The following is a 27758-nucleotide window of genomic DNA, read 5'->3' on the forward strand; positions in this document are numbered from 1 at the left end:
TTAGCGAGCGTAGCAACGTGCTCACGTAAGCCCCGCCGTCCGCTCCTTCCACTCCTTCGGGGAGACCCAGGATCCGGAGGTTCTTTCTCCGTGATCTGTTTTCTAGGACTTCAATCCTTTCAATGCACTTTTTGCGGAGCGCCTCGTGCGTCTGCATTTTGACCGCCAGGCCCAGGATCTCGTCCTCGTTGTCCGTCACCTTCTGCTCTACCACACTGAGCTCCATCTCCTGGGTCTTTTGAGTCTCTTTAAGCCCCTCAATTGCTTGTAGCATCGGGGCCAGCACCTCCTTTTTAAGCAGCTCCACACACTGTCTTAAAAATTCATCTTGGTCCGGCCCCCATGTCGCCTGGGCTCCCTCCGCCGCCATCTTGCTCCTTTTTTCCTTCTGCCCCTGTCCTCGAGGATTCTTCGCGATCTGGCCGCCGCCGCCGATATCTTTTTCGCTGGGGGACGGGGGGGGAACTCCCTGTTGTCTCACCCCACACCGGGTTTCGTCCCGAAAAAATTCCCCGTTGGGGCTCTTAAAAGAGCCCGAAGGTCCATTCGAGCTGGAGCCGCCGAAGCGTGCGGCTTAGCTGGTCATCGCTGCAACCGGAAGTCCAAAGATCAGGATTTAAGGGTAGATTCACCTACAGCAGGAAGTTTAAGGGAGATGTGCGTGGAACGTTTTTTACGCAGAGGGTGATGGGTACCTGGAACGCTTTGCCAGCGGAGGCGGGCACGATAGCATCATTCAAGATGCATCTAGACAGATATATGAACGGGCGGGGAACAGAAGCAAGTAGATCCTTGGAAAATAGACGACAGGTTTAGATAAAGGATTTGGATCGGCGCTGGCTGGGAGGGCCGAAGGGCCTGTTCCTGTGCTGAATTTTCTTTGTTCTTTGTACTTCTATCCAAGTTATTCTGCGAAGCATGTCGAGAGGATAAGGCAATATCGAAATGCAGCTGTAACATTTTCCTCTTCCGTTTCTCATTTTAAACAAGCCAAGCGACAGCCACAATCAATGTTCTGCAATATACAGGTTCTCCCAGCAGTAGGAAATCTCTTTAGCCTCTTTTCTTATCCCATCACTTCACCATCACCATAAGAAGTCTTACACCAGGTTAAAGTCCAACAGGTTTGTTTCAATGTCACTAGCTCCGAAAGCTAGTGACATCGAAACAAACCTGTTGGACTTTAACCTGGTGCTGTAAGACTTCTTACTGTGCTCACCCCAGTCCAACGCCGGCATCTCCACATCATTCACCATCACCAGTGAGGAGCACGTACCCACATATGTCACATTAGTGGTATATAGTTCAAAATAGCTTTTTGCAGTCACAGGCCGAAACTATGCTGTTATGTGGATCTAGACAACTCACTGAAATCCAGAGACCCAGCATCATGTGAGTAGCAGCAGGAAGTTTACAGGACAAGGACACGACCAAGAGTCATAGATGTTTACAGCATAGAAACAGGCCCCTTGACTTCCGGTTGCAGCTATGCGGAGCTAAGCCGCATGATTCAGCAGCTCCCGCTATCACGGACTTTCGGGCTCTTTAGAGGAGCCCCAACGGGAAGTTTTTTGACAACTATCCGTGGGGAAGGGAAGAGCAAGGCCCCCCTTCACCTTTTATGGACCGGAACAGAAGTGAAACGGCCAGAAAAACGGCATTGGAGCAGCGGGAGAAGCTAGGGAAAAAAAGCAAAATGGCGGCGGCCGGGGACAAAGCGGAATGCGGGCCGGAGCTGCAGGAGTTCATCAAGCGCTGCTTTGAGGAGCTACGGAAGGAGATGCTGGCGCCTATGTTGTCGACGATTGAAGGACTAGGGATGACCCAGAAGGCCCACGAGGTAAAGATCCAGGAGGTGCAGAAAAAAGTCAGTGAGAATGAGGACGAGATCTTAGGCCTGGCAGTGAGAGTGGAGGAGCACGAGGCGCTGCACAAGAGGTGGGTGGGAAGATTCGAAGACCTGGAGAACAGGTCGAGGAGAAAGAACTTGCGGATCCTGGGTCTCCCTGAAGGAGTGGAGGGGGCCGATGCCGGGGCATATGCGAGCACGATGCTTGAGGCGATGATGGGCGCGGAGGCCCCTTCGAGGCCTCTGGAGCTGGATGGGGCACACCGGGTGCTGGCGAGGAGGCCCAAGGCTAACGAGCCACCAAGGGCGATTGTGGTGAGGTTTCACCGTTTCACAGACAGAGAGAGGCTCTTGAAATGGGCCAAGAAGGAGTGGAGCAGCAGCTGGGAGAATGCGGAGCTCCGAATATCCCCGGACTGGAGCACGGAGGTTGCAAAGAGGAGAGCGGGTTTCAACCGGGCCAAGGCGGTACCAGAAAGGAGTGAGATTTGGAATGCTGCAGCCAGCGCGATTGTGGGTCACATACAAGGATCAGCACCATTATTTAGAAACGCCTGAAGAGGCGTGGACCTTTATACAAACCGAAAAGTTGGACTCAAACTGAGGGTTTGTGAGGGTGGGGGGGGTGTTTGATGTTTGTTGTATATAGGGTGTTAAGCATGCGCAGGAAATGTTACACGAGCTGGGGGAGAGAGGGGGATTGCGATGGGGGAAAGAGACAAGGCCGCGACAGGAGCTGCGCCAGAGGGGGCGGGGTAGGCTTAGGAAAGCGCGGGGTTTTTTCCCGCGCTAGGGAAGAAAGGCGGGAGGGGGAATGGTGGAACGCACACTGATTGGGAGATTCCCACGCAGGGAGGTCAATGGGACGGCGGGGGAAGCCGGGGTCAGCAGGTGTCAGCTGACTTACGGGAGTGATATGGGGGGAGCAAAAAAGCTAGACACAGGTCTAGCGGGGGGGGGGGGAAGGGGGGGGGGGGGGGGGGAAGGGTTGCTGCTGCACTGGCCGAAGGGGAATGGGACACAGAAGAGGTGGTCGGGGCGGGGTCTCCCGGCTGGGGGACTGGAGGGTGAGGGTGGCGCGTACACGGCACTGGCCTAGAAAAGGAGATGGCTAGTTGGCGGGGGTGGGGGGGTGGGATCCCCCCAATCCGGCTGATAACGTGGAATGTGAGGGGCCTGAATGGGCCGGTAAAGAGGGCCCAAGTGTTCGCGTACTTAAAGGGACTAAAGGCAGACGTGGTCATGCTCCAAGAGACACATTTGAAGGTGGCGGATCAGGTCAGGTTAAGAAAGGGGTGGGTAGGACAGGTATTCCATTCGGGGCTAGACGCGAAGAATAGAGGGGTGGCAATATTGGTGGGGAAGCGGCTGTCGTTTGAGGCCAAGAATATCGTAGTGGACAACGGAGGGCGATATGTGATGGTGAGCGGTAAGTTGCAGGGGATGTGGGTGGTATTGGTAAATGTATACGTCCCGAACTGGGATGATGCCGGATTCATGAAGCGCATGTTGGGGCGCATTCCGGACCTGGAGGTAGGAGGCCTGATCATGGGTGGGGATTTCAACACGGTGTTGGACCCAGCACTGGATCGCTCCAGATCAAGGACTGGAAAGAGGCAAGTGCTTAGGGGGTTTATGGATCAGATGGGGGGAGTGGATCCGTGGAGGTTTGCCAGGCCGCAGGCCAGGGAATTTTCTTTTTTCTCCCACGTCCACAAAACCTACTCCCGGATAGATTTTTTTTGTTCTGGGCAGGGTGCTGATCCCGAAAGTGCAGGGAACGGAAGTGCATAGCCGTTTCAGATCACGCCCCGCACTGGGTAAAACTGGAGTTGGGAGAGGAGAGGGACCAACGCCCACTGTGGCGGTTGGATGTGGGACTGCTGGCAGATGAGGTGGTGTGTGGGAGGGTGAGGGGGTGCATCGAAAGGTACTTGGAGGTCAACGGCAACGGGGAGGTGCGGGTGGGGGTGGTATGGGAGGCGCTGAAGGCGGTGATCAGGGGTGAGCTAATCTCCATTAGGGCTCATAGGGAGAGGATAGAGGGCATGGAAAGGGAGAGGTTAGTGGGGGAGATTTTAAGAGTGGACAGGAGATATGCAGAGGCCCCTGAGGAGGGATTACTTGGGGAAAGGCGACGTCTCCAGATGGAGTTTGATCTGTTGACCACAGGGAAGGCAGAGGCACAGTGGAGGAAGGCGCAGGGGGCGACCTACGAGTATGGGTAGAAGGCGAGTCGGATGCTGGCACACCAGCTCCGTAAGAGGATGGCAGCGAGGGAAATAGGGGGGTCAAGGATGGAAGGGGAGCCACAGTGTGGAGTGCGACGAAAATAAATGAGGCATTCAAGGCCTTCTATGAGGAGCTGCACAGATCCCAGCCCCCAGCGGGGGAAGAGGGGATGAGACGATTCCTAGGAATTGAGATTCCGAGGGTGGAGGAGCAAGAGATGGCTGGTTTGGGGGCACCAATTGGGTTGGAGGAGCTGAGCAAGGGTTTGGGGAGTATGCAGGCAGGGAAGGCCCCGGGATCTGATGGGTTCCCGGTGGAGTTCTACAGGAAGTACGCAGACCTGTTGGCCCCGCTACTAGTGAGGACCTTTAATGAGGCAAGGGAGGAAGGGACCCTGCCCCCGACAATGTCGGAGGCGACGATTTCTTTGATCCTAAAGCGGGACAAGGACCCACTGCAATGTGGATCGTACAGGTCGATCTCGCTCCTCAACGTGGATGCTAAGTTGCTGGCAAAAGTGCTGGCTACGAGAATTGAGGACTCTGTCCCGGGGGTGATCCACAACGACCAGACGGGATTTGTAAAGGGCAGGCAACTAAACACCAATGCGGCGGCTCTTAAACGTGATAATGATGCCATCGGTGGAGGGAGAGGCGGAGATAGTGGCAGCTATGGACGCGGAGAAGGCCTTTGACCGAGTAGAGTGGGAGTACCTCTGGGAAGTGCTGCGTAGGTTTGGGTTCGGGGGAGGGTTTATTAGTTGGGTTAAGCTCCTTTACAGAGCCCCGGTGGCGAGTGTGGTGACGAATTGGCGGAGGTCGGAGTATTTTCGGCTGTACTGTGGGACGAGGCAGGGGTGCCCTCTGTCCCCCGTTGTTTGCATTGGCGATTGAACCCGTGGCCATATCATTGGAGGGAGTCTAGGAAATGGAGGGGGGTGGTCCGAGGGGGAGAAGAGCATCGAGTGTCGCTTTATGCGGATGACCTGTTGCTGTATGTGGCGGATCCAGTGGAGGGTATGGTGGAGGTCATGCCGACTTTAAGGGAGTTTGGGGATTTTTCGGGCTATCAGCTCAATGTAGAGAAGAGTGAGCTTTTTGTAGTACAGGCAGGGGACCAAGAAAGGGGGATAGGCGAACTACCACTGAGGAGGGCGGAGGGGAGCTTTCGGTACCTGGGGATCCAGATAGCCAGGAGTTGGGGTCCCCAGATGAACTGAATCTGACGAGGTTGGTGGAGTAGATGGAGGAGGACTTCAAAAGATGGGACATGTTACCGCTCTCGCTAGCGGGTAGAGTTCAGTCGGTCAAAATGGTGGTCCTTCCGAGGTTTCTTTTTGTGTTTCAGTGCCTTCCCATCGTGATCACCAAGGCCTTTTTTAACAGAGTAGGCAGGAGTATTATGGGGTTTGTGTGGGCGAATAGGACCCCGAGGGTAAGGAGAGGGTTTCTGGAACGCAGTAGGGACTGAGGAGGGTTGGCGCTGCCGAACCTAGGGAGATACTACTGGGCAGCAAATGTGGCGATGATCCGTAAGTGGATGATGGAGGGAGAGGCGGCGGCACGGAAGAAGTTGGAGATGGCATCCTGTAAAGGAACGAGCCTGGGGGCGCTGGTGACGGCACCGCTGCAGCTCTCGCCGTCAAAGTACACCACGAGTCCGGTGGTGGCAGCAACGCTAAAGATCTGGGGCCAGTGGAGATGGCACAGGGGTGCAGTGGGAGCCTCGGTGTAGTCCCCGATCAGGGGTAACCACCGGTTTGTCCCGGGGAGGATGGACGGGGGGTTTCAGAGCTGGCATCGGGCGGGGATTAGAAGAATGGGGGACCTGTTCATCGATGGGACGTTTGCGAGCCTGGGGGCACTGGAGGAGAAGTTTGAGATACCCCGGGAAATGCTTTTAGATACATGCAGGTGAGGGCGTTTGTGAGGCGGCAGGTGAGGGAATTCCCGTTGCTCACAGCACAGGAAATTCAAGACAGGGTGATCTCGGGTGTATGGGTCGGGGAGGGCAAGGTGTCGGCAATATACCAGGAGATGAAAGAGGGGGAAGCGTTGGTAGAGGAGCTGAAGGGTAAATGGGAGGAGGAGCTGGGGGAGGAGATTGAGGAGGGGTTATGGGCTGATGCCCTCAGTCGGGTTAATTCCTCCTCGTGTGCCAGGCTCAGCCTGATACAATTTAAGGTGGTTCACAGGGCGCACTTGACGGGGGTGAGGTTGAGTAGGTTTTTTGAGGTAGAGGACAGATGTGGAAGGTGCTCAGGGAGTCCAGCGAACCATGTCCATATGTTTTGGTCATGCCCGGCACTGGAGGGGTTCTGGAGAGGAGTGGCGGGAGCAATATCTCAGGTGGTGAAAGTCCGGGTTAAGCCAAGCTGGGGCCTAGCAATATTTGGAGTAGTGGACGAGCCGGGAGTGCAGGAGGCGAAAGAGGCCAGCATTCTGGCCTTTGCGTCCCTAGTAGCCCGGCGAAGGATCTTGCTAATGTGGAAGGAGGCGAAGCCCCCCAGCGTGGAGGCCTGGACAAACGACATGGCTGGGTTCATTAAGCTGGAGAGGATAAAGTTTGCCTTGAGAGGGTCTGCGCAGGGGTTCTACAGGTGGTGGCAACCGTTCCTAGACTATCTCACGGAGCGTTAGAGGAAGGTCGGTCAGCAGCAGCAGCAACCCAGGGGAGGTGGGGTGGGGGGGGGGGGGGGGGGGGGGGGAGAGGATGTCCTGTGAAAGGGGGGGGGGGGGGGAGGGGGGTTTGCCTAGGGGGTGTTTGAGCAAGAGAACACATGAAAGATTTGGGAAACTGGCATGTACGGGAGGGAGACGGTGTACAAAGCTCTGTAGCATATCGTTTTACCATGTATATATCTTGCTATGTGCGTTTTCGTTCTATTTTGTTACAAGGGGGGGTTTTATTGTTTGTAAGGTGAAACATTGTGTGAAAAAACTTTAATAAACATATATATATTTTTTAAAACAGGCCCTTCGGCCCAACTTGCCAATGTCGTCCAGTTTCTATCACTCAGAAGCGGTATACTAGGATGTTGTCTGGTATGGAGGGCATTAGCTTGGAGGAGCAGTAAGATAAACTCGATCTGTTCTCACTGGATAAACTCGATCTGTTCTCAATTCGGGCTGAGTTTTCCATAGAATCATAGATTTTACAGTGCAGAAGGCGGCCATTTGGCCCATCGAGTCTGCACCGGCCCTTAGAAAGAGCACCTTACCTATGCCCATACCTCCACCCTATCTGTACACCTCCACCCTATCCTCGTAACTCCACCCAAACTTTTTTGGACACTATGGGCAATTTAGCATGGCCAATTGACCTAACCTGCATGTCTTTGGACTATGGGAGGAAAGCGGAGCACCCGGAGGAAACCCACGCAGACATGGGGAGAATGTGCAGACTCCGCACAGACAGTGACCCAAGCCGGGAATCGAACCTGGGACCCGGGAGCTGTGAAGCAATTGTGCTAACCACTATGCTACCGTGCTGCCCAAAGCACTTTCAGGTGTTTCTAGTCAAGATAAATATAATACAATTATACAACACACCTTTAACAGGAGCTCCATCCATTATTTCATACTTGGCAATAGTTTCCGTCTCTGTGGTTGTACTGGGCCCTAATAAAACAAAAGAACACTCATCAGGCAGTCAAAATATCCTGATCTCAGACAACAGAGAACAAATGAACATTGCTCTCCTTACCAATACCAGTGATCTCTTTTTTGATCAGCTGAAGTTCCATATGCTGGATTTTGATTCTCACCAACAGGAAGTAGATCTTACCAACAATCACATCCTTCAAGTGATATCTATTAAAGAACCAAAAGAACACAGGTCTGAAGACTGGGATGAGCAGCTTTTTTACATATATACATATCATATATGTACACACACACACACGCACTTGAACCTCTTGAGCAATGCTGTTTTAAGAATTTCTACTGATGTTTCCTTCCAAGTAATCACATTTATTGTAAACTGAATAAAATTCTAAGTTTTGTATCTTCTGCATTTTGAGATGAACGGGACTGTGAGAAACATACTTGGCAGTGGAAATCGTTAATGTCACAACACGATAGTCCCAATCATAAGCACAAACTAGATCACAAAAGTTTCTGATTCTGGACATCTGCCTTTTGCTGTGAACACAAATGCATAGTAGGAAGTGTTTTGTTGGGTTGTGGCTACCCATGATGTATGACACCATTACCTAGTCTTGGAGAAGTTACCAAGAAATCTTTATTAACATTACTCAACTATATACATATTTACAGCAGAGGGTAAGGGACAGAGAGGACTCCATGGCATGCCCTGACATGTTGGCACCTAGCTCAACACTGCTAACTAAGCACCATTGGGCAGTACTGTACTCAGTCCCAGGTTAGCGATTAATGTACTGGATCCTTCAATTACACCTTTCCACCACCTCCTTAACACCCACCCCAAAGTCTTTATCTCCTGGATATGAACACATAGAACATACAGTGCAGAAGGAGGCCATTCGGCCCATCGAGTCTGCACCGACCCACTTCAACCCTCACTTCCACCCTATCTCTGTAACCCAATAACCCCTCTTAACCTTTTTTGGTCACTAAGGACAATTCATCATGGCCAATCCAACTAACCTGCACGTCTTTGGACTTGTGCTACCGTGCTGCCCATAAAATATGGACTGACAATATTTACCTACAGCTTGATTTAAGTTGTCTTGTCAGAAGGCTTGTATACTTAACTGCAGTATTGCAAATAAGAACTCTAAATTACTTTAGTTTAAAAAAAATGTAGAGTACCCAATTATTTTTTTCCAATTAAGGGGCAATTTAACGTGGCCAATCCACCTACCCTGCACATCTTTGGGTTGTGGGGGTGAGACCCATGCAGAAACAGGGAGAACGCGCAAACTCCACACAGACAGTGACCCAGGGCCGGGATCAAACCCGGGTCGTCAGCGCCGTAGGCAGCAGTGCTAACCACTGCGCCACCCTAACTCTAAACTACTTTGTGATTAACATTTTAATAGCATGCGTTAATAGAGTTCATGCTACCCCATCTCCGCACTTCAAGTCCTTGATGTGGTCAAGATGTCGTGTCCTTCTGCCTCACCTCACTTGCGTCCAATCAAGAGGTGGTAGGATGTAGGGGTTGTTGATCTTGGTGGTGGATTGTTAGTTGGGGCAAAGTGTAGACATGGCTTCATGTGCCTTTTCCATTGACAAGTATTAATAATAATAATAATAATAATAATCTTTATTGTCACAAGTAGGCTTACATTAACACTGCAATGAAGTTACTGTGAAAAGTCCCGAGTCACCTTATTGCGGCGCCTATTCGGGTACAGAGGGGAATTCAAAATGTCCAATTCACCTAACAAGTATTGCACTCCGCCTGGACAGTCTGGTTGCTGTGGTGGTGGTTTAGTACACTGAGTGGTGGTCACTTCTTTCTGGGTGGTCTGGCTACCAATTGCATTCCTTCTTTTTCCACGTTTCCCCGGTCAGTAAGCCTTCTGGAGTTGAGGGGCAGCGGTCCTGAGGATGGAAGAAGTGCCAGGCAACTCCCTGGTTCCAGTGGACTCTGGTTTCATCATACTTGTTGGTAGTTTTTGGGGCTGTGTGTAGTTCGTCATCTGAACTGACCGCACCATGGTCACTGTTGGAGACGGTGCAGAAAATCATTCTGGCTCTGGCATCACCTCCACTAGAGGTACTGTGGTCACCCCCTGCATTTCTTCACTGTTGCTGAAACACCCTCCCTAAAAGCACAGTGGGTGTACCGACACAGACTATAGCGGTTCAAAGCAGCAGTTCACCAATATCTTCTCACTAGCAATTAGGGATGGGCAATAAATGCTGGTCTAGCCAGCAATATTGACATTTTCTAAAGTGTAGAAAACTCCCAATAAAGTGGCTGCTCCTTTCTTGTTTCCGACTTCCACCCATACTGACTCAGTAGACAAACCCTCCTTGACTACCTTCTTTTCTGCAGCTGTGATGCACTCTCTAATTAACAGTGCCACTCCCCCTCCTCTTTTACCTCCCTCCCCATTCTTCTTAAAACATCTAAACCTTATAGAACCTTAGTTAGGCCACACTTGGAGTATAGTGTTCAATTCTGGTCACCACACAACCAGAAGGATGTGGAGGCTTTAGAGAGGGTGCAGAAGAGATTTACCAGAATGTTGCCTGGTATGGAGGGCATTAGCTATGAGGAGCGGTTGAATAAACTCGGTTTGTTCTCACTGGAACGAAGGAGGTTGAGGGGCGACCTGATAGAGGTCTACAAAATTATGAGGGACATAGACAGAGTGGATAGTCAGAGGCTTTTCCCCGGGGTAGAGGGGTCAATTTCTAGGGGGCATAGGTTTAAGGTGAGAGGGGCAAGGTTTAGAGTAGATGTACGAGGCAAGTTTTTTACGCAGAGGGTAGTGGGTGCCTGGAACTCGCTACCGGAGGTGGTGGTGGAAGCAGGGACGATAGTGACATTTAAGGGGCATCTTGACAAATACATGAATAGGATGGGAATAGAGGGATATGGACCCCGGAAGCGTAGAAGATTGTCGCTTAGTCGGGCAGCATGGTCGGCATGGGCTTGGAGGGCCGAAGACCTGTTCCTGTGCTCTACATTTCTTTGTTCTTTGTTCTTGTTCTAAACCCCGGAACATCCAACAACCCAATGAAATCCATGTCTTTGTAATGGCCACAACTTCGTAGTTCCAAGTACTGATCCATGCTCTCTAAGTTCATCTCCCTTATTCCTGACACTCCTTGCATTGAAACAGACACACTTTAACCCATCCCACAGAGTGCAACTTTGCCCTATCAACCGTCTATCCTTCCTCACTGACCTGCTGCATACTATTTCTGCCTGTTCGCTACCCTATCCTTTGATCCATAGCTCTGGTTCCCATCCCTCTGCGAAACTAGTTTAAACCCTCCCGAAGAGCTCCCGCCCAGGATATTGGTGCCCCCCCCCCCCCCCCAGTTTAGGTGCAATCAGTCCTTCAGGTACAGGTCCCACCTTCCCCAGATGGTATCCCAATGATTTACATATCTGAAGCCTTCCCTCCTCCACCAGCCCCGTAGCCACATGTTCAGCTGCACTCGCTCTGTTTGTTGCCTCACTAGCACATGGCACCGGTAGCATTCCTGAGATCACTACTCTGCTCGTCCTGCTCTTTAGCTTCCAACCTAACTCCCTAAAATGACTTTTTAGATCCTCACCCCTTTTCGTAGTTTTGTCGTTGGTGCCAATGTGCATCATGACTTCTGGTTGCTCCCCCTGCCCCTTAAGAATCCTGTAGACACGATCCGAGACATCTCTGGGCCTGGCACCCGGGAGGCAACATACATTCCAGGAGTTTCGTTCGCGACCACAGAATCTCCAATCCATTCCCCTAACCATTGAGTCTCTCATCACTATCGCTTTTCTATTCCCCTCCCTTCCCTTCTGAGCCACAGAGCCAGGCTCAGTACCAGAGACCTGGCCGCGATGGCCTTCCCCTGGGAGGTCAGCATCCAAAATGGCATACTTGTTTTGAACTGGAACGGCCACAGGGGATTCCTGCACTGTTTGCCTGTTCCCTTTCCTTCACCTGACTGTAACCCAGTGACTCTGCAGGAAGGTGTCATCTTTCAGATCAAATATTAAACTGAGGCCCTGTCTGCCTCCTCGCATAGTTCTCCTATGGTACTATTTTGAAGACGAGCAGGGGAGTTATGTCCAGTTCCGGCCAATATTTATTCCTCAATCAAGATCATAGAAAAAGGTTATTTGCTCTTGAACCTTGGGCGTGGCTACCTCCCTGTAACTCCTCTCTATCATCCACTCTGCCTCCCGGATGATCCAAAGTTTATCCAGCTCTAATTCCATAACGCGGTCTCTGAGGAGGAGCTGGAGTTGGGTGCACTTCCCGCAGGTGTAGTGAGTGGGGACACTATTGGTGTCTCTTACTTCCAACATCCTACAGGAGGAGCATGCAACTGCCTTAACTTCCATCTCCTCTGATCTGAATTCCCTAAGAGGTTTAAAAGGTAAATAAAAAATTATTGATTAAACACCCGTAAAGCCCTTAAAAAATAAAAATACTGCTGCTGCTCTCTCAAGTGAACCCTCTAAAATTGGTGATTCTGCTGAATAATACTGCCATGTGAGAGCACCTTTAAGAAATGGGTGTTTATAAATGGGTGTGTATATAAATATCTGTGGTGAGAGTATCTTTAAGAAATGGGTGTTTACTACTGCAGTGATGTCAGAGAGTGGGTGGAGCTGGGCTGTCTGTCAGCTTTTTACTTTCGTTTTAGGCTGTTTGCTGCAGGGTGTGTTTTTGGTTTTGTTTTCAGTGTTGGAGCTGAAGCCAGACCAAGCAGGTGTACTGCAGGGCGACCTGATAGAGGTCTACAAAATTATGAGGGGCACAGACAGAGTGGATAGTCAGAGGCTTTTCCCCGGGGTAGAGGGGTCAATTACTAGGGGGCATAGGTTTAAGGTGAGAGGGGCAAGGTTTAGAGTAGATGTACGAGGCAGGTTTTTTACGCAGAGGGTAGTGGGTGCCTGGAACTCGCTACCGGAGGAGGTGGTGGAAGCAGGGACGACAGTGACATATAAGGGGCATCTTGACAAATACATGAATAGGATGGGAATAGAGGGATACGGACCCAGGAAGTGTAGAAGATTGTAGTTTAGTCGGGCAGCATGGTCGGCACGGGCTTGGAGGGCCGAAGGGCCTGTTCCTGTGCTGTACATTTCTTTGTTCTTTGTTTGTTCGTGCTGTTCTCTCTGCCATCAAAAGACTATCTCTTGATCATTTGGTGAATTCAGAATTATAAATGTTCACAGTAGTCAATGTAAACCTAATGTGCTTCTGTTGAAAGGTGTTTCTTTTGCCTTCTGGATGTTGTTTGGGAAGTTATTAAGGATTACTTAGTGTTGTATTCTTTGCGGGTTGTATTTGAATTGATGGTTGCTAAGATGTTCACTGTATGTTTAAAAAGGTTAACTTGAGTTCATAGAATAAACATTGTTTTGCTTTAAAAAATACATTTCCATTTCTGCTGTACCACACCTGTAGAGTGGGCCGTGTGCTCCCCATACCACAATTTATTAAAAGTTGTGGGTCACGTGAACTCCATGATACACTTTGGGATTCTCTAAACCCTGGCCCATAACAATACAAATATAGCTTGCTGCCTCCTAAAAAAAAAAAAACTCTTATCTTACAGAACATAGCTGAGATTCTGCTCTGTGAACCAGGTGGAACTCCGCCCTCCGACTCGGCTCCCAGTCAGCTGCACTCTTTGTAAACTCCCGGCTCCCCTCACGCTCTTTGAGGAAATGTAGGACATGAAAGGAGCACCTTGCTCCCTCTTCCCCAAACTCCCTCAGTCACTGAACTCCCACTTTAGCACTCTAATGCAGCCCAAAGTCAGCACTCCAGTGCAGTATAGTTACAGTTATAATGTGGGAAACAGGACACTAATTGATGCTCAGCAAAGACCAGATAACCTGTTTCTATGATCTTGATTGAGGAATAAATATTGTCCGGAATGGACATAGCTCTCCTGCTCGCCTTCAAAATAGTGCCATGAGAGAACTATATGAGGAGGCAGACAGGGCTTCAGTTTAACATTTGATCTGAAAGGTGACACCTTTCGGCAGAGTCACTTTTTGTGTTCAAGCTCTGGAATGAGACTTGAAACCAGAACCTTGTGACTCAGAGATAAGAGCCACAACTCACACTCCTTCCAAGGACAACAGATGCGGTGTGGTGAATAGGGGATTTTCACAGTATCTTCACTGCAGTGTTAATGTAAGCCTACTTGTGACAATAATAAAGATTATTTTTAAAATAAAATTCGTAAAGAATCAAAACAAAATGCTGGCACATGCAAGTGTCGCAGAACTGCAATGACTCACTTAGACTTGTTGTATTCAAACTCTATGTGTAAGCAATCTTCAATTCCCACTTCCATTTTGATGGAGTTGTTAACGTCTGGATATGTAGCGAGCTGGTGCACAATTAGATCATATTCCTTCACCAGATCACTCAAGCTCCGCACTATTGTCACTTTCAGGAAATACCTGTAGGGAAATCAATGCAATAAATTAGATCATGGGCTGACGGCGAAGTGGAATCCCAGAAATCTTGTCAAAATAAAGCTGAAAACCCCAGAATCTCATTAACAAACAGGACGGGACTTTCCAGCGCCAGTTGGAAACAATGAAAAAAGCAATGCCAACATTAACAGCTGGAAATCTCAGACCACTTCAAATTTCCCACTGCTGGTGTTCAATGTATGAACTTAGTCCCATAATCAGGCCACAGTCAGTGGCCCCATACTTCATCTTGTTTGCCACCTTCGTGTTTCAACATTAAGTGCTGTTGGGTGTTTGATAGAGGAGAGCATTACGACCAAGCATTTCTTTAATGCATACACTTGGTCGGGGTAGGGGTCAGTGGTTCAAAAGAAGCCGGACCATTGGCGGTTGTTTTCCAACCGGAACCCAGGAAGACTGTTGCCCCGATGAAGACAGTAAGAAGTCTTACAACATTACGTTAAAGTGGGAAGATGAACCAACCAAGCCAAATTCAAACAAAGACCCCTCCTTTGCATGGTCCATTCTAATGTGTGGTTTAATGACTTCAAGCGGATGGTTTAGCACAGTGGGCTAAACAGCTGGCTTGTAATGCAGAACAATAGCAGCAGCGCGGGTTCAATTCCCGTACCGGCCTCCCTGAACAGGCGCCGGAATGTGGCGACTAGAGGCTTTTCACAGTAACTTCATTGAAGTCTAATTGTGGCAATAAGCGATTATTATTACTAATTAGTAGGCCATCTAGGAAACCACTTTAAAGCCTTTACAATCCATAATTGAGTTTTAATCAGTAGTTCAAATTTAGGATTAAAGAGATGCCAACTGTTACACTAGGCTAAAGATGACAGGTGTCACCTTTTGTGACTCCACAATATCACAAAAAGCTTGACAGCCAATGACATATTTTTGAAATATTGTCACTGCTCTAAAGAACAAGGAACAAAGAAAAGTACAGCACAGGAACAGGCCCTTCGGCCCTCCAAGCCTGCACCAACCATGCTGCCCATTTAAACTAAAATCTTCTACAATTCCGGGGTCCGTATCCCTCTATTCCCATCCTATTCGTGTATTTGTCCAGATGTCACTTAAACATCACTATCGTCCCTGCTTCCATCACCTCCTCCGACAGCGAGTTCCAGGTACCCACTACCCTCTCTGTAAAAAAAAAAAACTTGCCTCGTACATCCCCTCTAAACATTGCCCCTCGCACCTTAGCCCTATGCCCCCTACTAATTGACCCCTCTACCCTGGGAAAAAGTCTCTGACTATCCACTCTGCCTATGCCCCTCATAATTCTGTAGACCTCTATAAGGTCGCCGCTCAACCTCCTTCGTTCCAGTGAGAACAAACCGAGTTTATTCAACCGCTCCTCATAGCTAATACCAGGCAACATTCTGGTAAATCTCTTCTGCACCCTCTCTAAAGCCTCCACATCGTTCTGGTAGTGTGGCGACCAGAATTGAACACTATACTCCAAGTGTGGCCTATACAGCTGCAACGTGACTTGCCAATTATTATACTCAATGCCCCGGCTAATGAAGGCTAGTATGCCGTATGCCTTCTTGACTAACTTCTCCACCTGTGTTGCCCCTTTCAGTGACCTGTGGACCTGTACTCTTAGATCTCTCGGACTGTCAATACTTTTGAGGGTTCTACCATTCACTGTATATTCCCTACCTGAATTAAACTTCCAAAATGCATGACCTCACATTTGTCCGGATTAAACTCCATCTGCCATCTCGCCGCCCAAGTCTCCAAACGATCTAAATCCTGATGTATCCTCTGACAGTCCTCATTGCTATCTGCAATTCCACCAACCTTTGTGTCGTCCGCAAACCTACTAATCAGACCAGTTACATTTTCCTCCAAATCATTTATATATACTATGAACAGCAAAGGTCCCAGCACTGAACCCTGGGGAACACCACTAGTCACAGCCCTCCAATCAGAAAAGCACCCTTCCATTGCTACAGTGGGGCAGCACGGTAGCACAGGGGCAGCACGGTAACACAAGTGGATAGCACTGTGGCTTCACAGCGCCAGGGTCCCAGGTTCAATTCCCCGCTGGTTCACTGTCTGTGAGGAGTTTGCACGTTCTCCCCGTGTCTGCGTGGGTTTCCTCTGCATACTCCAGTTTCTTCCCACAGTCCAAAGATTGGCTATAATAAATTGCCCTGCAAAAAGGTTCAGAGGGGTTATTGGGTTACAGGGATAGGGTGGAAGTGAGGGCCTAAGTGGGTCGGTGCAGACTCGATGGGCCGAATGGCCTCCTTCTGCACTGTCTGTTCTACTCTCTGCCGTCTATGACCTAGCCAGTTCTGCACCAATCATGTTTTGTGACCTCCTCGAAAAACTCTATCAAGTTAGTGAGACATGACCTCCCCTGCATTAAACCGTGCTGCCTCTTGCTAATACGTCCACTTGCTTCCAAATGGGAGTGGATCCTCGAAGAATTTTCTCCAGTAATTTCCCTACCACTGACGTAAGGTTCACCGGCCTGTAGTTCCCTGGATTATCCTTCTTACCCTTCTTAAACAAAGGAACAACATTGGCTTTTCTCCAGTCCTCCGGGACATCACCTAAAGACAGTGAGGATCCAAAGATTTCTGCCAAGGCCTCAGCAATTTCCTCTCTAGCCTCCTTCAGTATTCTGGGGTAGATCCCATCAGGCCCTGGCGACTTATCCACATTAATATTTTACAAGACGCCCGACACCTCGTCTTTTTGGATCTCAATGTGACCCAGGCTATCTACACACCCTTAACCAGACTCAACATCCACCAATTCCTTCTCTTTGGTGAATACTGATGCAAAGTATTCATTTAGTACCTCGCCCATTTCCTCTGGCTCCACACACAGTTTCCCTCCCCTGTCGTTCAGTGGGCCAACCCTTTCCCTGGCTACCCTCTTGCTTTTTATGTACGTGTAAAAAGCCTTGGGATTTTCTTTAACCCTATTTGCCAATGACTTTTTGTGACCCCTTTTAGACCTCCTGACTCCTTGCTCAAGTTCCTTCCTACTTTCCTTATATTCCACACAGGCTTCGTCTGTTCCCAGCTTTGTAGCCCTGACAAATGCCTCCTTTTTCTTTTTGACGAGGCCTACAATATCCTGAATTCCTTTCAACTGACACTTGAAAGCCTCCCACATGTCAGATGTTGATTTACCCTCAAACATCCGCCCCCAATCTAGGTTCTTCAGTTCCCGCCTAATATTGTTCTAATTAGTCTTCCCCCAATTTAGCACATTCATCCTCGGACCACTCTTATCCTTGTCCACCAGCACTTTAAAACTTACTGAATTGTGGTCACTGTTCCCGAAATGAAACCTCTGCCACCTGGCCGGGCTCATTCCCCAATACCAAGTCCAGAACACCCTAGTTGGACTATCTACATATTGTTTTAAGAAGCACTCCTGGATACTCCTTACAAACTCTGCCCCGTCCAAGCCCCTAGCACTAATCTAGAAACAGCAGTAGTCAAATGCACAGAGCAAGATTCCACAAATAACAATGAGATAAATGACCAGATCACGTGTTTTGCAGAAGTCGGTTGAGATATATTCATCAGGACATCGGAGGGAACTCCTCAGGCTCTTTTTCAAATAGTACCACAAGATCTTTTACACCTGCCTGATGCAGTAGGCAGAGTCTCTACTTAATGTCTCATCTAAAATCAGCACATCCAGCAATGTAGCACACCCTTAGCACTGTGTTGAGTGTTAGGTTAGGATTTGGTGCTAATTCTTAAACCCATAACCTTCTGATTCAGGTGCGAGTGCTACCCACTGAGTCACAGCTGATTAGAAACTGCACATTATGAAGGTGAAATTAAGTCACCATAATCCCAGATGACCATAGGCTGTTTTCCCCTTTGAGGAGGAGAGCTGACTGGTGGTGATTTAACCGGAGGTTCATCACACCTCAGACGAGGGGCAAAGATGAGAAGGCAGATATCTTCATGAATAACCTCAGCAAGTAAGGGAAACAAACTAGCTGTCCAGCCAGATGAGATAACCAACCCAATATGATAAAGGCACCAGTCATTGTCACATATACTATCGTGGAATTTTCATCATTTTGGAGGCACCATCACCACAAGACCTCAGCAATCAAGAAGCAGCCTAGTCATAGAGATCTACAGCATAGAAAAGGCACTTCGGCACATGGTTCACCTAACTAATCTAATCCTATTTCCAGCACTGGGCCCATGTCTTGTATGCCTTGGGTTCGCAAGTGTACATCTAAATATTTTTTTAAACGTTATGAGGGATTCTGCCTCCACGACCCTTTCAGTCTGAGGGTTCTAGACTCCCACTACTCTCTGGGTGAAAATGTTTTTCTTCACATCCCCACCTTAAATCTCACCTATGGCTCTGTCGAGACTGGATAATAAATTCAGCCTCACCAGCAGCACGAGAAAGTGCTCAAACTTTCCAGGGCTTTGTGTGAAGTGGCCTTGGCCCACAACCACAATCCTTGATGCATTTGATGCTGAATTAATCTCATTCAGAAAAACAAGGGTTTGTAAATCCTTGAATGTGCTGTTGTTTGCCATCTTTCTCTGAACTCCCAGGTTCAACTCTTTCCAATTAGGTTTCCATCTGACACATTACCAAACTCTTTAATCTCAAAGTTACAAGTGACAGCATGTGTCACTAGTACATGTCCTCATCCTTCTCAGCCTGCCTCCAGCCTTTGCCATAACTGACCCCACACAATCTTCCTCCAAAGTCTCCCCCTACTATCGCCCAGCTCGATGGAACTGGCTCCACCCTCATCTATGTAATTGCAGACAGAGAATCACTTGCAATACTTTTCTATTCCTGTTCTCACCGCATTACACAGCTAGTCCAACATCCAGTATTGGATGGAGTAGAAATTACTTCGAACTAAATTAAAGAATATGGGTAACGTGACTGGATTAGTAAGCCAGTGACCAGACTAAGGTTCTGGAGGCATGATTTAGTAATCCAGAGACCAGGCTGACGTTCTGTGGACACGGGTTAGTAATCCAGAGACCAGGCTGACGTCCTGGAGACATGGGCTAGTAATCCAGAGACCAGGCTGACGTTCTGTGGACATGGGTTAGTAATCCAGAGACCAGGCTGACGTCCTGGAGACATGGGTTAGTAATCCAGAGACCAGGCTTACAAAAGAACATAAGAACTAGGAGCAGGCCATCTGGCCCCTCGAGCCTGCTCCACCATTCAATGAGATCATGGCTGATCTTTTGTGGACTCAGCTCCACTTTCCGGCCCGAACACCATAACCCTTAATCCCTTTATTCTTCAAAAAACTATCTATCTTTATCTTAAAAACATTTAATGAAGGAGCCTTTACTGCTTCACTGGGCAAGGGATTCCATAGATTCACAACCCTTTGGGTGAAGAAGTTCCCCCTAAGCTCAGTCCTAAATCTACTTCCCCTTATTTTGTGGCTATGCCCCCTAGTTCTGCTTTCACCCGCCAGTGGAAACAACCTGCCCGCATCTATCCTATCTATTCCCTTCATAATCTTATATGTTTCTATAAGATCCCCCCTCATCCTTCTAAATTCCAACGAGTACAGTCCCAGTCTACTCAACCTCTCCTCGTAATCCAACCCCTTCAGCTCTGGGATTAACCTAGTGAATCTCCTCTGCACACCCTCCAGGCCAGTACGTCCTTTCTCAAGTAAGGAGACCAAAACTGAACACAATACTCCAGGTGTGGCCTCACTAACACCTTATACAACTGCAGCAGAACCTCCCTAGTCTTAAACTCCATCCCTCTAGCAATGAAGGACAAAATTCCATTTGCCTTCTTAATCACCTGTTGCACCTGAAAACCAACTTTTTGTGACTCATGCACTAGCACACCCAGGTCTCTCTGCACAGCAGCATGTTTTAATAATTTATCATTTAAATAATAATCCCTTTTGCTGTTATTCCTACCAAAATGGATAACCTCACATTTGTCAACATTGTATTCCATCTGCCAGACCCTAGCCCATTCACTTAGCCTATCCAAATTCCTCTGCAGACTTCCAGTATCCTCTGCACTTTTTGCTTTACCACTTATCTTAGTGTCGTCTGCAAACTTGGACACATTGCCCTTGGTCCCCAACTCCAAATCATCTATGTAAATTGTGAACAGTTGTGGGCCCAACACTGATCCCTGAGGGACACCACTAGCTACTGATTGCCAACCAGAGAAACACCCATTAATCCCCACTCTTTGCTTTCTATTAATTAACCTATCCTCTATCCATGCTACTACTTTCCCCTTAATGCCATGCATCTTTATCTTATGCAGCAACCTTTTGTGTGGCACCTTGTCACAGGCTTTCTGGAAATCCAGATATACCACATCCATTGACTCCCCGTTATCTACCGCACTGTTAATGTCCTCAAAAAATTCCACTAAATTAGTTAGGCACGACCTGCCCTTTATGAACCCATGCTGCGTCTGTCCAATGGGACAATTTCCATCCAGATGCCTCGTTATTTCTTCCTTGATGACAGATTCCAGCATCTTCCCTACACTACCGAAGTTAAGCTCACTGGCCTATAATTACCCGCTTTCTGCCTACCTCCTTTTTTAAACAGTGGTGTCACGTTTGCTAATTTCCAATCCGCCGGGACCACCCCAGAGTCTAGTGAATTTTGGTAAATTATCACTAGTGCATTTGCAATTTTCCTAGCCATCTCTTTTAGCACTCAGGGATGCATTCCATCAGGTCCAGGAGACTTGTCTACCTTTAGCCCCATTAGCTTGCCCATCACTACCTCCTTGGTGATAACAATCCTCTCAAGGTCCTCAGCTGTCATAGCCTCATTTCCATCAATCACTGGCATGTTATTTGTGTCTTCCACTGTGAAGGCCGACCCAAAAAACCTGTTCAGTTCCTCAGCCATTTCCTCATCTCCCATTATTAAATCTCCCTTCTCATCCTCTAAAGGACCAATATTTACCTTAGCCAATCTTTTTTGTTTTATGTATTTGTAGAAACTTATACTATCTGTTTTTATATTCTGAGCAAGTTTACTCTCCTAATCTATCTTACTCTTCTTTATAGCTTTTTTAGTAGCTTTCTGTTGCCCCCTATAGATTTCCCAGTCCTCTAGCCTCCCACTAATCTTTGCTACTTTGTATGTTTTTTCCTTCAATTTGATACTCTCCCTTATTTCCTGAGATATCCACGGTCGATTTTCCCTCTTTTTACCGTCCTTCCTTTTTGTTGGTATAAACCTTTGCTGAGCACTGTGAAAAATCACTTGGAAGGTTCTCCACTGTTCCTCAACTGTTTCACCATAAAGTCTTTGCTCCCAGTCTACCTTAGCTAGTTCTTCTCTCATCCCATTGTAATCTCCTTTGTTTAAGCACAAAACACTAGTGCTTGATTTTACCTTCTCACCCTCCATCTGTATTTTAAATTCCACCATATTGTGATCGCTCCTTCTGAGAGGATCCCTAACTAGGAGATCCTGAATCAATCCTGTCTCATTACACAGGACCAGATCTAGGACCGCTTGTTCCCTCGTAGGTTCCATTACATACTGTTCCAGGAAATTATCGCGGATACATTCTATAAGCTCCTCCTCAAGGCTGCCTTGACCGACCTGGTTAAACCAATCAACATGTAGATTAAAATCCCCCATGATAACTGCTGTACCATTTCTACATGCATCTGTTATTTCTTTGTTTATTACCATATTGTTACTATTTGGTAGCCTATAGATTACTCCTATCAGTGACTTTTTCGCCTTACTATTCCTGATTTCCACCCAAATGGATTCAACCTTATCCTCCATAGCACCGATGTCATCCCTTACTGTTGCCCGGATGTCATCCTTAAATAACTGTACCCTTACCATCCACTCTGTCCTTCCGAAAAGTTTGATACCCTCGGATATTTAACTCCCAGTCGTGACCATCCTTTAACCATGTTTCAGTAATGGCCACTAAACCATAGTCATTCACAATGATTTGCGCCATCAACTCATTTACCTTATTCCGAATACTACGAGCATTCAGGTCAAGTACACTTATGTTGGCTTTTTTACCTCTGTTCTTAATCTTAACACCTCGATCAGTAACCTCTCCTAAGTTATATTTCCTCTTAACCTTTCTCCTAATTTTCCTTGTCGTCGAACCCATGTATTCCTGTAACAACCTGCCGCGTCGCTTACCATTAATGTTTTTACTTTCCGTTTTATTTCTTTTAGTATTCCTGGTCCTATTCACTGAGCTCCCCTCAGTCACTGTACCTTGTACTGTCGCCCTTTTTGATTTTTGACTATGGCTTCTCTGCCTTACACTTTCCCCCTTACTGCCTTTTATTTCTGTCCCTGTTTTACTACCTTCCAACTTCCTGCATCGGTTCCCATCCCCCTGCCACATTAGTTTAAACTCTCCCCAACAGCTCTAGCAAACATCCCCCTAGGTTCCAGTCCTGCCCAGGTGCAGACCGTCCGGTTTGTACTGGTCCCACCTCCCCCAGAATCGGTTCCAATGTCCCAGGAATTTGAATCCTTCCCTCTTGCACCATCTCTCGAGCCACGTATTCATCCTCTCTATCCTGACATTCCTTCTCTGACTAGCTCGTGGCACTGGTAGCAATCCTGAGATTACTACCTTTGAGGTCCTACTTTTTAGTTTAATTCCTAGCTCCCTAAATTCAGCTTGTAGGACCTCGTCCCGTTTTTTACCTATATCGTTGGTGCCTATGTGCACCACGACAGCTGGCTGTTCACCCTCCCCCCCCCAGAATGTTCTGCAGCCGCTCCGAGACATCCTTGACCCTTGCACCAGGGAGGCAACATACCATCCTGGAATCTCGATTGCGTTCGCAGAACCGCCTGTCTATTCCCCTTACAATTGAGTCCCCTATCACTATAGCCCTGCCATTCTTCTTCCTGCCCAGCTGCGCAGCAGAGCCAGCCACGGTGCCATGAACCTGGATGCTGCTGCCTTCCCCTGGTGAGCCATCTCCCTCAACAGTATCCAAAGCGGTAAATCTGTTTTGCAGGGAGATGACCGCAGAGGACACCTGCACTGCCTTCCTACTCTTGCTCTGTCTTTTGGTCACCCATTTACTATCTCCCTCAGTGCCTTTCACCGGCGGTGTGACCAACTCACTAAACGTGCTATCCACGACGTCCTCAGCATCGCGGATGCTCCAAAGTGAGTCCATCCGCAGCTCCAGAGCCGTCAAGCGGTCTAACAGGAGCTGTAACTGGACACACTTCTTGCACGTGAAGGCACCAGGGACAGTGGACGTGTCCCTGAGCTCCCACATCGCACACGAGGAGCATGACACGGGTCTGAGATCTCCTGCCATGTCTTAAACCTTTGGTTAACTTCAACAATTTCAATTCCCCCCCAAAAAAATTTAAATAAATAAACAACGAAGAAAAAAACAAACAAAAAAAAAAAAATATATATATATATATACCAATGAAAATAAACAGCAAAAACAGAAACACTACTTACCAGTCACAAAAAACACTACCTCCCCACCCAGCTTCGAATTCCCACCTTGATTCAAATTCCCAAACTCACTCTTTGCTGTCTCACTCTGGCTGTGTCTTCTCTAGCTCACTGGGAGTACACACTGGGAGTGAGTTTACAAGTGGCTCTTTTTAAACTGTCCTGAATTGACTCCACTCCCCCACCTGCTCTTAGATCAAAGTAGATTAAAGTGACTGACACTTAACTGCCAACCAGTTATGTGAGTGGGTGGGACAGCCCTTGTTAACCTACACTGCCCAATACTAGCTTAATTTAAATTAATTTAAACTCCTGAAATTTAAAAGGAGCTGCCTTACTGACGTTCTGTGGACATGGGTTAGTAATCCAGAGACCAGGCTGACGTTCTGTGGACATGGGTTAGTAATCCAGAGACCAGGCTGCGTCCTGGAGAAATGGGTTAGTAATCCAGAGACCAGGCTGACGTTCTGTGGACATGGGTTAGTAATCCAGAGACCAGGCTGACGTCCTGGAGAAATGGGTTAGTAATCCAGAGACCAGGCTGACGTTCTGTGGACATGGGATAGTAATCCAGATACCAGGCTGACGTTTTGTGGACATGGGTTAGTAATCCTGAGACCAGGCTGACGTTCTGTGGACATGGGTTAGTAATCCAGATACCAGGCTGACGTTTTGTGGACATGGGTTAGTAATCCTGAGACCAGGTTGACGTTCTGTGGACATGGGTTAGTAATCCAGAGACCAGGCTGACGTTCTGTGGACATGGGTTAGTAATCCAGAGACCAGGCTGACGTTCAGTGGACATGGGTTAGTAATCCAGAGACCAGGCTGACATTCTGTGGACATGGGTTAGTAATCCTGAGACCAGGTTGACGTTCTGTGGACATGGGTTAGTAATCCAGAGACCAGGCTGACATTCTGTGGACATGGGTTGTAATCCAGAGACCAGTCTGACGTTTTGTGGACATGGGTTAGTAATCCAGAGACCAGGCTGACGTCCTGGAGACATGGGTTAGTAATCCAGAGACCAGGCTGACGTCCTGGAGTCATGGGTTAGTAATCCAGAGACCAGGCTGACGTTCTGTGGACATGAGATAGTAATCCAGTGTCCAGGCTGACGTCCTGGAGACATGGTTTAGTAATCGAGACACAAGGCTGACGTTCTGTGGACATGGGTTAGTAATCCAGAGACCAGGCTGACGTTCTGTGGACATGGGTTAGTAATCCAGAGACCAGGCTGACGTTCTGTGGACATCGGTTAGTAATCCAGAGACCAGGCTGACGTCCTGGAGACATGGGTTAGTAAGCCAGAGACCAGGCTGACGTTCTGTGGACATGGGTTAGTAATCCATATACCAGGCTGACATTTTGTGGACATGGGTTAGTAATCCTGAGACCAGGCTGACGTTCTGTGGACATCGGTTAGTAATCCAGAGACCAGGCTGACGTTCTGTGGACATGGGTTAGTAATCCAGAGACCAGGCTGACGTTCTGTGGACATGGGTTAGTAATCCAGATACCAGGCTGACGTTCTGTGGACATGGGTTAGTAATCCAGAGACCAGGCTGACGTCCTGGAGACATGGGTTAGTAATCCAGAGACCAGGCTGACGTTCTGTGGACATGGGTTAGTAATCCAGAGACCAGCCTGACGTTTTGTGGACATGGGTTAGTAATCCAGAGGCCAGGCTGACGGCCTGGAGAAATGGGTTAGTAATCCAGAGACCAAGCTGACGTTCTGTGCACATGGGTTAGGAATCCAGAGACCAGGCTGACGTTCTGTGGACATCGGTTAATAACCCACAGACCAGGCTGACGTCCTGGAGACATGGCTTAGTAATCCAGAGACCAGGCTGACGTTCTGTGGACATGAGTTAGTAATCCAGAGACCAGGCAGACGTTCTGTGGATATGGGTTAGTCATCCAGAGACCAGGCTGACGTCCTGGAGACATGGGTTAGTAATCCAGGGACCAGGCTGACGTTCTGTGGACATGGGTTAGTAATCCAGAGACCAGGCTGACGTTCCGTGGACATGAGCTAGTAATCCAGAGACCAGGCTGACGTCCTGGAGACATGGGTTAGTCATCCAGAGACCAGGCTGACGTTCTGTGGACAGGGGTTAGTAATCCAGAGACCAGGCTGACGTTCTGTGGACATCGGTTAATAATCCAGAGACCAGGCTGACGTTCTGTGGACATGGGTTAGTAATCCAGAGACCAGGCTGACGTTCTGTGGACATGGGTTAGTAATCCAGAGACCAGGCTGACGTTCTGTGGACATGGGTTAGTAATCCAGAGACCAGGCTGACGTCCTGGACACATGGGTTAGTAATCCAGAGACCAGGCTGACGTCCTGGAGACATGGTTAGTAATCCAGAGACCAGGCTGACGTCCTGGAGACATGGGTTAGTAATCCAGAGACCAGGCTGACGTTCTGTGGACATGGGTTAATAATCCAGAGACCAGGCTGACGTTCTGTGGACATGGGTTAGTAATCCAGAGACCAGGCTGACGTCCTGGAGACATGGGTTAGTAATCCAGAGACCAGGCTGACGTTCTGTGGACATGGGTTAGTAATCCAGAGTCCAGGCTGACGTCCTGGAGACATGGGTTAGTAATCCAGAGACCAGGCTGACGTTCTGTGGACATGGGTTAGTAATCCAGAGACTAGGCTGACGTTCTGTGGACATGGGTTAGTAATCCAGAGACCAGGCTGACATTCTGTGGACATGGGTTAGTAATCCAGAGACCAGGCAGACGTCCTGGAGACATGGGTTAGTAATCCAGAGACCAGGCTGACATTCTGTGGACATGGGTTAGTAATCCAGAGACCAGGCTGACGTTCTGCGGACATGGGTTAGTAATCCAGAGACCAGGCTGACGGCCTGGAGAAATGGGTTAGTAATCCAGAGACCAGGCTGACGTTCTGTGGACATGGGTTAGTAACCCAGAGACCAGGCTGACGTTCTGTGGACATGGGTTAGTAATCCAGAGACCAGGCTGACGTTCTGTGGACATGGGTTAGTAATCCAGAGACCAGGCTGACGTTCTGTGGACATCGGTTAATAACCCACAGACCAGGCTGACGTCCTGGAGACATGGGTTAGTAATCCAGAGACCAGGCTGACGTTCTGTGGACATGAGTTAGTAATCCAGAGACCAGGCTGACGTTCCGTGGATATGGGTTAGTAATCCAGAGACCAGGCTGACGTTCTGTGGACATGAGTTAGTAATCCAGAGACCAGGCTGACGTTCCGTGGATATGGGTTAGTAATCCAGAGACCAGGCTGACGTCCTGGAGACATGGGTTAGTAATCCAGAGACCAGGCTGACGTTCTGTGGACATGGGTTAGTAATCCAGAGACCAGGCTGACGTTCTGTGGACATGGGTTAATAATCCAGAGACCAGCCTGACGTTTTGTGGACATGGGTTAGTAATCCAGAGACCAGGCTGACGTTCTGTGGACATGTGTTAGTAATCCAGAGACCAGGCTGACGTCCTGGAGACATGGGTTAGAAATCCAGAGACCAGGCTGACGTTCTGTGGACATGGGTTAGTAATCCAGAGACCAGGCTGACGTTCTGTGGACATGGGTTAGTAATCCAGAGACCAGGCTGACGTCCTGGAGACATGGGTTAGTAATCCAGAGACCAGGCTGACGTTCTGTGGACATGGGTTAGTAGTCCAGAGACTAGGCTGACGTTCTGTGGACATGGGTTAGTAATCCAGAGGCCAGGCTGACGGCCTGGAGAAATGGGTTAGTAATCCAGAGACCAAGCTGACGTTCTGTGCACATGGGTTAGGAATCCAGAGACCAGGCTGACGTTCTGTGGACATCGGTTAATAACCCACAGACCAGGCTGACGTCCTGGAGACATGGCTTAGTAATCCAGAGACCAGGCTGACGTTCTGTGGACATGAGTTAGTAATCCAGAGACCAGGCAGACGTTCTGTGGATATGGGTTAGTCATCCAGAGACCAGGCTGACGTCCTGGAGACATGGGTTAGTAATCCAGGGACCAGGCTGACGTTCTGTGGACATGGGTTAGTAATCCAGAGACCAGGCTGACGTTCCGTGGACATGAGCTAGTAATCCAGAGACCAGGCTGAC

At 48.6% G+C, this 27758-nt stretch overlaps 1 protein-coding gene across 3 annotated transcripts in view; it reads right to left on the bottom strand.

The window, feature by feature from the left end:
- vps26a (VPS26, retromer complex component A) overlaps nt 1-27758 on the bottom strand; it is a 239827-nt gene that overhangs the window by 33036 nt on the left and 179033 nt on the right. For all 3 annotated transcript variants that reach the window (XM_072478757.1, XM_072478754.1, XM_072478756.1), the window contains 3 exons: nt 13997-14161; nt 7787-7893; nt 7633-7701 (listed from right to left, as the gene is read on the bottom strand). In XM_072478757.1, the coding sequence (XP_072334858.1) occupies nt 7633-7701; nt 7787-7893; nt 13997-14161 (341 nt within the window). The remainder of the gene's footprint in view (nt 1-7632; nt 7702-7786; nt 7894-13996; nt 14162-27758) is intronic.

This window comes from Scyliorhinus torazame, chromosome 16, assembly GCF_047496885.1.
Source record: "Scyliorhinus torazame isolate Kashiwa2021f chromosome 16, sScyTor2.1, whole genome shotgun sequence".
Lineage (NCBI taxonomy): Eukaryota > Metazoa > Chordata > Chondrichthyes > Carcharhiniformes > Scyliorhinidae > Scyliorhinus > Scyliorhinus torazame.